The 12,693-nt window shown below is 37.1% G+C and overlaps 1 protein-coding gene across 8 annotated transcripts in view; it reads left to right on the top strand.

Moving 5' to 3' along the window:
• The window catches only part of TANK (TRAF family member associated NFKB activator), an 88,798-nt gene that overhangs the window by 21,587 nt on the left and 54,518 nt on the right, over positions 1–12,693 (top strand). For 7 of the 8 annotated variants that reach the window (XM_032636987.1, XM_032636990.1, XM_032636986.1 and 4 more), the window contains exon 2: positions 11,677–11,824. In XM_032636987.1, coding sequence (XP_032492878.1) covers positions 11,726–11,824 — 99 coding nt within the window. In that variant the 5' untranslated portion in view covers positions 11,677–11,725. Of the gene's footprint in view, positions 1–7,493; positions 7,702–11,676; positions 11,825–12,693 lie in introns of all 8 variants that reach the window. The other variant, XM_032636989.1, reaches the window with a different exon arrangement.

Here is a 12,693-nt window from a genome sequence, read left to right as displayed (position 1 = left end):
GAGGAGTTAGAGTACCACTTCAGAAAATTTAACATCCAGATAGTAGGAGTCACAGAAAGGGACACAGAAGGAATGAAATTGCTCAAAAAGTTATTCAAGAAAATTTGCAAGAACTGAAGGGTGAATTTCCACATGGGTTAAGTACAAGATCAGAAATCAAAATGGCTCTGGACTTCAACAAAAACAAAAGGGAGCATAGTAAAACTTACAAAATTCTGAGGAAAAATTACTTCCAACCTAGAACTCTTAACCTGGCAAACTGTCATTTAAATCTGAGGGTAAAGATATTTTCCGTTATGCAGGGTCTCAAAAAATTTACTTTGCAGGCACTTTATCAGGAAGCTACTAGAGGGTTTACTCTACCAAATTGGGGAGTAAAACAAGAAGGATGAAGATTTGGGATACTGAAAATGAGGGATTCAGCTAGAGAGAGAGGTGAATAAAGGGAATCATCAAATTCAAGTTGAAAGAAGGTCTCAAGATGAAGGGTTTCCTCTAGGTATAGAAATCAACAAATCTAGACTTGAGCAAGTCAGAAAGCTCAAGGAGAGATTCTTCTAGGAAGATGAAATTGATAGAATAATTGAAGTGTCTCAGTGGATTGAGGAGTTGTAGTAATGATAATAAGAAATGAAACAAACAAGAAGTTTTTTCAGGAAAAATGTTTTTCAGGAAAGGAAAAGGAGCCATAGTATATTATATGGCTCAGCAGTGAATAGCATTACGTAGTCATAAGAAAGTTAAAGTGGAATGCAAATCTAACCAAAAAATAGGATATAACTATATGAGGAGAATGGAGAGGATATAAAGGGAGGGGAGATTTCCAAGAGAGCTGAATCCTTATTTTGCATAGTGGGAAGACAAGTAAAACTGAAAAATCAGTAGTGGCAATATTAGCATGTTATTTAGAGATACAGAGATAATACCAAAAAGAATCAACCAAAAGGGACTTCACTGGTGGCACAGTGGTTAAGAATCCACCTCCCAATGCAGGGGACATGGTTCGAGCCCTGGTCAGGGAAGATCCCACATGCCGTGGAGCAACTAAGCCCGTGCACCACAACTACTGAGCCTGCACTCTAGAGCCTGCGTGCCACAACTACTGAGCCCACGTGCCACAACTACTGAGGCCCACACTCCTAGAGCCCGTGCTCCACAACAAGAGAAGCCACTGCAATGAGAAGCCCGTTCACCACAACGAAGAGTAGCCCCTGCTCGCTGCAACTAGAGAAAGCCCGCGTGCAGCAACGAAGAGCTGACACAGCCAAAAATTAAAAATAAAATAAAAATAAATTTATTTTAAAAAAAAAGAGGAATCAACCAAAAGAGCTAAAAATTGTTGCCAAGGTGAAGCAGGAAATGGGAAGGGAGGAGAGTAAGGTACTACTGTTTTTCTTAAACCTTATAAACTTATTTTACTCATTAAAATGTAGATGTGTTATGCTTTGATTAAAAATAAAATAAAAACTAAATTAGGGTGAAAAGAGCTAGGATGTTGGACTTTCACATCAAAGAGACCTGGATTTATCTGGGTCTTCCATTTCTAATTCATTGAACTCAGGCAACGTATTTAACCTTTTGAAGCTCAGTTTCCTTATCTGGAAAGGGAACATTAAAATAAGGTAGTTTATGTAAAGTAGCAAGCAATTTTTACCTCAGCAGGTGTCAGTCTCTACCCCTGTCCCTAAGGTTTCCCAGGAGGAAATAGGGAACCACCACCACTGTTGGGAAGCTTCCCATTCAATTATAAGACTAAGATTGTCCTTCTGGTTCATAGCTGTGTGCCTCTTCAGATTGAAGGCATGGCACTGGGATCTATGCCCTTTCTAAACTATCTGTAGATAGAGAATTTAATTAGAATTGAGATGATTTAGAGTATTGGTAGGGGTAGAATCAAGTTATAAGGACTGCTTGGTGGGAGAACTCTGGTCACACTCAGATTTCTCTTTCAGCATGAACTTCAGTGCAAATGCCATTAATGGTGTCTCTTCCATTAATAGAGAAAACAGTTGTCCCATAGACTGATGAATTGTGGAAATTTCATGGAACCAAGATCAACAAGAGTGCTGTTGCTCTGGACCATCTGCCAAAGTATCAAAATACCTTTTTTTTTTTTTTAAGAACATCTACCTTAGCAACTGCTATTTTTGTTTCTCAATTCTATACACTTCTTTTGGAACAGTTCATAAAGCAGATCACTGTGGAACAAAAGGACACTTTATGAAAGCCTATTTCCCCGCCTTGGTGCATATTTGTGTAGTGTTTTACAGAGTACAGTGCTTTCCCAGTTATGACTTGATCCCCTATGGCAATGATTCTAAACCTCTCACACTTGCTTCTCCCTCTTCCTCCCCTCACCGCCCCCTCTCCACCAAAAAAAATTATGATCCAAGAAGTCTTGGACAGGGGTGGCTGATCTGTTTTTTGAAACTGCCCTGGATTATTCTAATGTACTGACAGGTTGGGAACCCATGTCCTACAGCATGCTGTACCCCAGACATTCTAAACTGGGACAGATGAGGGAACCAAGGTCCACAGAAAGGTTACAGCTTATTCACTCTCACCCATCAACAAGCATATCTAGACTGGACATGTTTTCTGCACTTCAACTCTGATTCTATCTTTGGTTGACTAGGCTTTTTAATTTTGATTCTCTAACTTGTATTAAGAGAGAAATTAACACATTTTACACAAGATGTGGTCTGAGTTAAAAATAAGATTTGGAATCTTATTTTATAGCATCTTTTTAATTTTTTCCAGATGCAAAAGGAAATGAAACAGAATCAAACTTTTTAATAAACTCTTGCTCCTCCACAGTAGGGTAGCATAACAAGCTAGACTTAACTAGATCTGAATATCCACATTTGGGATCTGGGACTTAACTAGATCTGAATATTCACGTTTGAGGAAAACTGGAGTGGCCTTGAAAAGAGTAGAGATTTGGGTAATTTTGGCACAGAGGCAGGTTTGAGAAGTTGGTTCGTCAGGCTACCCAGGGAGTTTTGGTCCTGTCTTCAGGAGTATTCAACAGTAGGAGTAAGAAAGTGTGTTGCATGATATAAAAATACTGTATCTGGTTTTAAACTTTTATCATATTATACATTTAAAGTCACAACCTAAACATCTTGGGAATGACTAGGAATGGAGATCTGGATATCTCTGAAACCTTATTTTCTCACTGGAGTTCTCTCAGTTACTTCTAATAAGACAAGTTGTGACTTGCAAACATTTGCCCAGCAGCCTCTAGGTGTCCTCAGGGAAATTAAAAGCAGCGGTATGAAGAGCCGTAGAGTTCTGTGCTGGTAATTAAGAGCACAGAGTACAGCTTATAATTATGTAGGCTTTTGCCTGTTCCCATTTATCATTGGTAAGCTAAATGACTGTTCAGCGATTTCAACTGCGATTTAAGAGAAAATAGACCTTTTTGTGAAAAGGTCCTCTGTCTCCCGAAGTTTCATTCTCTTTTCATAGAAGAGCTGTCTCCTTTCGTAGTGGTTATGATTTAGTAAATGACTCAGAGATGCTGGAGGGGCCCCTAATCTGTTAACTCATGAGATTTTAACTACTTCTTTTTCAAAAACAACTTTGTCCTTTATGAATCTGGTGCAACCTGTGTCATCTCTTCTGGTTGGGAGGACCTTTTTAAGATTACTGAAAATATTTTTTCACACTTTTTAAATTAAAACCAGAAGATAGGTACAAATGTTCTACTCTTGTGAAAGATCATTAATAATACTATTTCATTATCATAAATTTGGTAGAGTAGAAGAGAGAGACTTAAGAAAAATAACACATTCACTCTACCAGAAAGTTATTTTTCTTGTTATTTAACACTGTATAAATGTTAACAGAACAGAGCATTAGATACCTGTTTGGCTAATAATCTCTTCATATAAGGTAACAGACTTATACTAAAATGCCTTACTATTTTATGCATATCCTAGTTTTCCTCCTGACGTTGTCCAGTGGGCCTATCCTCTTTTTTGGTTTATATTTGGGAGAAAAAAAGTGTGCATCTTGTGACACAAAGTGGTACAATAACAAGTATTGCTTCTTTCTCCCTCCACTGTTTTCTTTTAAAAAATGTAAGGGTTTTGTTTGTTTGTTTCTTTTTTGGTAAAAAGATTTTGGCCTGGTTGACTGTCAACCAGTATCAGAGGACATTAAAAACTTTAAGAATATAAGCAGGAGGGAAGGCATACTTAGCCATCATTTCTTCCTTTAGATTTCATTATCACTCAATTGGTACATTTTTCCTGACTGTTGTTAATTGTGTCTCTGTTAGCACTTTTGTTCAAAATTGAATTCAATATCCTCTCGTCTCCCCCTCAGTATTTCTTCCTGTTTCTCTGTGGCTGACTAGCATCACTGTTTGCCTAATTTTTGAAGAATATGGCTGGTGAACTATCTTTAACAAAATAACCTGATTACTCATTAAAATATAGATTATAGGACTCCTTCCCAGGCCAACTGATTCAGAATTGCTGGGCCCTGAATGCTTCCTTCTTGTCTGTTGTACAGATCCAGTTGGCCAACAAATCCTATTGATTCTACCTTTAAAACGTCTCTTGAATTCATTCATCATTCATTTTCCCTACTCTAGTTTAAGCCCTCATCTTTCACCCAGAATACAACAGTAGTTTCTTATGGATATCCTCACTTTGTCTCCCTCATTTGTTTATATTCCCTGCTGGTATCCAGTTAATCTTTCTAAAACATATCCATCTCCTGCTTGACAATCCTCCATTATTCCTTAATGTTAGCAAGTTAAAGTGTAAACTTCTTAGAGTGACATTCAAGGTCTACTGCAATCTGGCCGTATCTAATCTGCTGTGTAGTATAGTTTATGTAGTTAGTGCACTCTGTAACTCTAGGGTGTAACTCTTTCCAATTATGGTCTACATGAACGGTACCTATAGGGTTCTTTCAGTGCAGCACAATCACACATGGTGGCCCTGACTATGCACCTGTCTTAGCACCCTGGCCTCTCCATCCTGTCTGTACATACACCTTACTTTCATAAATACAATACTCACCACCAGTCCCTAAGTGCACTATACTAGTGATTTCTCAGAGCCTCTGCTCCTTCAGAGTGAATGTTCTTTCCTCTCTCATTCCCTACTTGTTGAAATCCTTCTCATATTTCAGGTCCCAGTATAAGCGTCAGATCCTCTGTGAAGCCTTCCACAGTTCCTCTCATGTTAATTGTTCCTTCTGTTGAGTCTTTTTCCTCCTTATACTCTTTATTTAACAGTTCTTTCTTTTCTTCTTCCTTTGAGATAAAACTTAAATACAATGAAATGTACAAATCTTGAGTGAGCCTTTGGGTCAGTTCCTACAAATGCTTCTACCTATGTTTCCCAGATACCTATCAAGATACGCTTATACATTTTTACACATTTATAATTGATCTATTAATATGGTTAATCATTTCTATGTGTTTCTGCCTTACTAAATTATAAGCTCTAATTAGAGCTTATAAGGCAAAGTCTATGAGTTTGTCTCTTTCCCATGGAAAAAGGAGAACCTACTGTGTGTTCAGCACTGAACCAGTCTTGAATATTGTACCAATTAGGATACAGCTCAGCTCCTCTCTTAAGAGGCCCCCAAAGACATTGGCTTAAACAAATAAGACAGATTTTTTTTTTTTTTTTTAAGACAGATATTTTATTTCTCTCACGTATTACAATTCAAAGTATAAGATGTCCAGAGCAGATCTGGCAGTTCCACAGTGTCAAGGACCTGGGCATCTTCATTCTTGTTGTTCCACATCTCCTTGTTCCGCCATCCTGGAAGTGTTGCCCTCACCACAGTGTTTCGGGTGACTAACCACAATATTCCATCCAACTGGGAAAGGGAAAAAGAAGAGAGCTTGTCTTGGAAGTTACACTTACTTGCCGATGACCAGAACACAGTCACATGACCACATCAGCTAAAAATCAGGAATACTAGAAGAGGAGAGAATGGATATTGAGGAACAGTTAACAGATATTGTTTCATATATGATCTCAATCTTCACAATAAACCTACAAACTATGTATAAGAAAACTAATACTCAGAGAAGCTAAGTAAATGGCTAGAAAACTGCAGATCTGAGATCTGAATTCAAAGCCTGTACTTTTTTTTCATTCTACCTAGTAAAGTGTTAGGAGGGACTATATAATTGTTATGAAATAAAGAAAGTCATTAATTTTCACAGTGTTACATCATGTATTTTCATATCACATATTTTCATAGTATCATATCTCTTCTAGGACATCCCATATAACTTTATTCCATACTTCTCATTATCTTTAAATGAATTACCATATCAACTGGCTTGTAACTTTTAAATCTATGATATCACTTATGAGGAAAAACAAATCACTATATTTGCCAAGCAAAAGCTTCTATACTCTGTATTTGTTTAGAAATGCTGTCTAGTCATAAAGTTGAAGGAGATTGTCTTGTAACCCCTTCATTTTAAAAGCAAGGAAAATCGAGGTCCAGAGCAGGTATAGGACTTGTCCTGTATTCCATTACTACCCTTGCTTCTTTTCAAGCATCATGGACAAGGACTAGCCTAATTAATCACTTCTATAAGTAACCATAATTGTTATACTTAAGAATTGTCTCAGGTTTGCAGAGTTGTCCTGATCTGGAAATTCAAACTGAACAATGCATAAGAAATGTGTGTAATTCTGGGCTGTTTTAGTGAAGAATGGATATTATCTAGCCCAAAAAAAAAAAAATCTTTATAACTGTCAGGAACCTGTTTTAGAAAGGATGACTGCTATATGACAGTCAAATAAAAGGAATGGGTGAGGTCATTCCTACCCATAATTCAAAACCCAAGTCAAATGCCATCTACCTCTCAAAGCCTTTCCTAAACCTTGTAAATTGATGTGAGCACTTTCCTTTCCAAACTCTAGCCTTTAAATATCTCCAGGTACTCATATATATTCTTTAAGTTACAGCTAATGGTGCCTTCATCAGGGTAGGTTTCATGTCTTTTGTTTTCACTACATCAGTGGCGCCCAGCCCAGGCTTTGTTTTTTGTTGGCACTCAGTAAATGTTTTATGGAATGAAGTATCCATCATGGCATTTTAGGAGAATACTTTGCAGCTGGCTTTAATAAACAATCCTTGAACTAAGAGTTTCAAAGATTTAGTCCCAGTCACTTGCTTATAGCTTTGTAGCTGTATGCAGGTCATTTAACTCCTCTGAGCCTTATCAGTCAGATTGGAATACGAGTAACAGGAAATGAAGAGCTGGTGAAAAACTTAGTAAAAGGAACACAACATTAAGGTGGCACTGTCCCTAAAGCCGCTTGCTGCATCCCACATAGTGCCTTACATGTATTAAGCAAACAACTACTTCAGTTTTTCTAATTTAATTGAATCATAATGGTATATATTTTATTGAAATCAAAGTTTGGCCCTAGTAGTTGACACAGCTTTGTTGGAGCTGGGAAGTTTTACCAAGGGAAAGTAAAATTATTGCCCTCATGCAGGCTGATTCTCCTATCCTAGAACAGTTTCATTATGAACCAAGGATCAATGAAAGAGGAAGCAGCCTGATGCCCAGGGATTTTCTTAGTACTTCTTCCTGTGCAAGCACATGCTGGACCTGGGAGGCAGAACAGGAACTTGCCACCCTCCATTTTCCATCTTACAGGAACAACCCAAAGGAAAAAAGGGACTTCTGTCAGAGGAATAGAGGTAGGTGTGACAGGTGTGACCCTGGGGGTGGGATGCTTTGTATTCTGCCCACCCAGCTAAACTGTCTTGGGCATCAGTGAGTTAAGTTTTTCCTTGTGTGGTATGAGGAAACTAGTAAACCAAACCCAGAAATAAAGAAATTACCACGGAAGGCTTTCCTTAAAATACATTTAAAAGAGTGAAGCCATAACTAGAAGAATGTTTCCAAGGCAGAGCTGGCTCTAGCTTGGACCTCCTGGGTTTAGGGGATGAGAGTGGCCATTTGATTTGAGTTTGAGCATGTTTATTGTAAATAAAACCATTTCCCTGGAGCCTGGCAAGTTTTGCAGAAGGCATACCAAAATGTAATTGAATTGTGACTGCCTCTTAAATTGTGAAATTAATTTTACACTTAACAAATGCTTTAAAAAATAGAGGAACAAGTGGCTTTAAAGTTCAGAGTGTTAATATTTGAAATCTGTCCAATTTAATTAACTGGGTCCCAGAGACTGTTTCCTTTTTCTCTGGTCAGTGTCACTGATCTAACACCCAATTTTCTTCTTTGTTGTGAGATAGGAATTAAATGTATCATTTATTTAGTTGTATTGACCTGAATCATATCTCCCCAGCATACATTCTTATTTCAGGAAATAGGATGCATCCATGTGGAATTTACTCAGTAACTCTTCCTAGTGACATTTGTGTGATCTAATTCAAGGAACTGAAATGAAGGCTGCACATAGTTTACTTGCATATGATGCAGCTGTTTTTAGTACTGTATTTACATTTTTAAAAGCAAGAATGCACCTTCTTGATGGAACAGACATGCATTTTTAGATTCACAGACTCAAGAACCGTAGAACAAAGAAGTTTCTTAGAAATTGAACCCAGACATCTTTTTTGTTTTGAAGAGGTAGAAACTTGAGTCCCAAAAGATTTAGTGGCCCTGAACTAAGCTCACAGGGTCAGCCAGTGATAGAACAAAACAAAAAACTAGATGGGTTCCCAATTCAAGCTTCTTGTTTGTCCCAGATAAATATAGGTGTGGTTTACATTGACAATTTGTTATGACATCTGCAGCTTATTAAGACAGTGATAGACAACCTAGCCACTTAGCTACTTAAATCATCTAATTTCTGCATGAGCATATTATAGTATACTATAGTCCCTTTAGCTACCTACCCTTATTTTTCTTTTCCTGCTTATATACTTATTTTTAATCTTGTGTTTTTTTAAGCCACCCTAAATCAATTTTTTGAATGATAATATCTAAATAAATACTCCAAGTGATGCTTTGTGTTCATGCTAATTACTCATGTTTCCATAGTGTCTATGGTATGTCAGAGATCCTGGCAATGTTAATTATCCTAACAGTGTTTCATCTTTTCCATCTATCAGAAGTAGCAGTAAAAACAAATTTCAGGTGGAATGCCTAAAAAATATATCATTCTTTCATTGCTTCACAAGGTAAAGACACTGTAATCCCCATAATAAAATCCTTGAAATTGTTTTTATCAAGCCTAGAAAATAACTTAGGAGTGTATTTAGTATCTTAAAATGAAAGACTGGCTGATGGGATTGAAATATTACCTAGGTATTTAAAAGGGCATTGTGATTTATGGTAAACTGATTTTCAACAAGGCTGCCAAGGGCATTCAGTGGGAAAAGAAAAGCCTTTTCAACAAATGATACCAGGACAACTGGCTAGCCACATGCAGAGGAATGAATCTGGAGCCCTACCTCATACCATATTATACAAATTAACTCAATATGGATCAAAGGTCTAAATCTAAAAGCTAAAATTATAAAATTTCTAAAAGGAAATGCAGGTGAAAATCCATGTAAGGCAATGGTTTCTTAGATATGATATGAAAAGCACAAGAACAAAAAAAATAGATAAATTGGACTTCATCAAACTAAAAACTTTGTCAAAGGGCACTATCAAAGAAATGAAAAGATAATCTATAGAATGGGAGAAAATATTACAAATTATATATATATGTATGTATATATGAAAAGTGGGCAAAGGACTTGACTGGACATTTCTCCAAAGAAGATATACAAATGACCAATAAGCACTGTAAAGATGCTCAACATCAAAACTGTGATGAGGTATCACTTCATACCCACTAGGATCCTAGCATATAATTTTAAAATGGACAACAATTATTGGTGAAGATGTGGAGAAATTGGAACTCTTGTACGTTGCTAGTGGAAATATAAAATGGTACAGCTTCTGTGGAAACGTCTGGAACTTTTGTGGCAGTTCCTCAGAAAGTTAAACATAATTGTCATCTGACTCAGGAATTCTGCTCCCAAGCATATATCTAAGAGATTAAAAACTTACGTTCACACAGATATGTATACACAAATTGTAGCTTTATTCAAAATAACCAAAAAGTGGAAACAACCCAAATGTCCATTAACTGAGAAATGAATAAACAAAATGTAGTATATTCATAAAATGAAATATTATTCAGACATAAAAAGCAATGAAGTACTGTTACATGCGACAACATGGATAAAGGTTGGAAATTTTATGCTACATGAAAAAAGCCAGACACAAAGGCCATGTATTTTATGACTCCAAACATCCAAAGTAGGCAAATCCATAGAGTCAGAAAGTAGATTAGTGGTTGTCAGGGGATAGAGGGGAGATGTGAATTGGGACTAACTGCTATTAGGTACAGGGTTTCTTTCTGAGGTGATAAAAATGTTCTGTGATTAGATATTGGTGATGGTTACACAACATTGTGAATATACTGAAAACCACAGAAGTGTATACTTTAGAACGGTGAATTTATGTTATATGAACATCTTAATGTAAAATACTGAAAGTTTTTTAAAGCATGTGTACCCGACGATAAAATAAAGGTGTTATAAAAGGTTAGAGACGGTTATGAAGGATTTCTAATCATAAGGGAGTGAAATAATTTGCTACCCCCAAAATCCCCTATGACTGATAAAGAACTTTGTCTCCTCTGGCTTTCAGAGGATTAAGAGAAAGGCTCTGTGGTGTGGTTTTTACAGCTTGACAGGAAGAATCAGTCATTAGATGACCCTCTGCTCAGAGTCAGGGAATGTCGTTAGAGATGTTATGCAAGTTGAGATGATAAAAATAAATTACCTCCACTGAGTAAATCACCTGTAGTTCAGAAATAGCAAAACAGTTGGCAAACTAATAGAGCATAGGGGTAGGACTGATGGGATGTGATTTTTCTTTTTTAATGTAGAGTCCAACGGCAGCTCTCCCTAGATTTTGTGCTAAAATAAGAGCATTTTCACACATTTTAATTGCTCTGTGATAACAACAGTGTGAACTCCATCCACAAACATTTATCTACTTAATTTTGCTCTAATTTCAGTGTAGCAAGCATTTACCTTGTAAGTGGGAATAACTGTCCATTTAGTAAAAAGAAGTCCCTTCTCACATTGCTAATCCTGTTGTGTATTTCTGTAATAAAGAGTAATAACAAATGACCTTTTATATTTTTCCATTTTTAGCTTGCATTTATAGAATACCATGTGCAAAGTAGCATCTTTATGAACTGGAACCCTAATTGCTCCTTAAACATTAGTGAAAAATATTTAAAAACTGTAGAAGTTAAGGTTTCACAATATTTCTGATCAGGATTTTAAATGAGGCTTTTTTGCCTTTATAAAACTTGATAGTACTTGGTGCTATAATGTTCATGATAAACCATATAGAACTGTCTTTGAGGTACATTTTTTTTTTTCGGTACGCGGGCCTCTCACTGTTGTGGCCTCTCCCTTTGCGGAGCACAGGCTCTAAACATGCAGGCTCAGCGGCCATGGCTCATGGGCCCAGCCGCTCTGCGGCATGTGGGATCTTCCCGGACCGGGGCACAAACCCGTGTCCCCTGCATCGGCAGGCGGACTCTCAACCACTGCTCCACCAGGGAAGCCCTGAGGTACATTTTTAAAGTGAGATTTATATAACTTAATAGCTATCTAAATTTTTCAATTATTTTCCAGACCTGTCATTTACTCCATCATTTATAGTGATGCTACAAGACAGAGAGGAATGGATAAAAACATTGGCGAGCAACTCAATAAAGCTTATGAAGCCTTTCGACAGGCATGCATGGATAGAGATTCAGCAGTAAAAGAGCTACAGCAAAAGGTATGTGGTTTTGTTTTTGAAAGTTATTTACCCTGGTAAATGGAATTTGAGTCTTGTGCAATGGAAAATACTATATTGTTAGAAAGTGCCTTGAAGAACTAAAACACAGTGATATATTAATGGATGAAATTTGAGATTTTTATTTGCTATCTTTTTTAAAAACATTGTGACCTGTGGGAAGAATTCATTTTAAGGTGATTGTATTGAGGAAAGATAAGAATGTTATCCTCCATAAATAATTTTTAAATAAAATGACAAACTGAAAGTCAGAAGTATTATTATCTCAGCTAGTTTTATTTTTGTGTGTTTTTTTTGTTTTTTGTTTTTTTCGATACGCGGACCTCTCACTGTTGTGGCCTCTCCCGTTGTGGAGCACAGGCTCTGGACGCGCAGGCTCAGCAGCCATGGCGCACGGGCCTAGCCGCTCCGCGGCATGTGGGATCTTCCCAGACCAGGTCACGAACCCGTGTCCCCTGCATCAGCAGGCCGACTCTCAACCACTGCGCCACCAGGGAAGCCCTTTTTGTGTTTTTTTTTTACATGGTTATTTGGCTGGTGCAAGGACTGTACAAATCTTAAAATATCCTGGAACTAAATTTGTTATTAATTTATAATAGTCTTCCATTCTTTAAATGTAACAGTTAAAAATCAACTCTTTCAGTGAAATCTTTAGTGACTTACCAGAATGTTCAGCTTTTTAAAATTACTCCTGTACACATAAAACTTCTGTTTAGTGCTTTCAGTTTCAAAAGAAAGTAAATTGGAAGAAAGGTATACCCAGGCAAAAATTACTTGGTCTAGTAGTTACCAGGCACATGTCTGTTATTGGTCCATTATAAGGTTTTCACTGGTCTACAGCAAAATGAGAA

Source organism: Phocoena sinus, chromosome 7 (genome assembly GCF_008692025.1).
Source record: "Phocoena sinus isolate mPhoSin1 chromosome 7, mPhoSin1.pri, whole genome shotgun sequence".
NCBI lineage: Eukaryota > Metazoa > Chordata > Mammalia > Artiodactyla > Phocoenidae > Phocoena > Phocoena sinus.
Note: the sequence above shows the minus strand (reverse complement) of the source record. Positions and strands in the feature narration are given on the sequence as shown.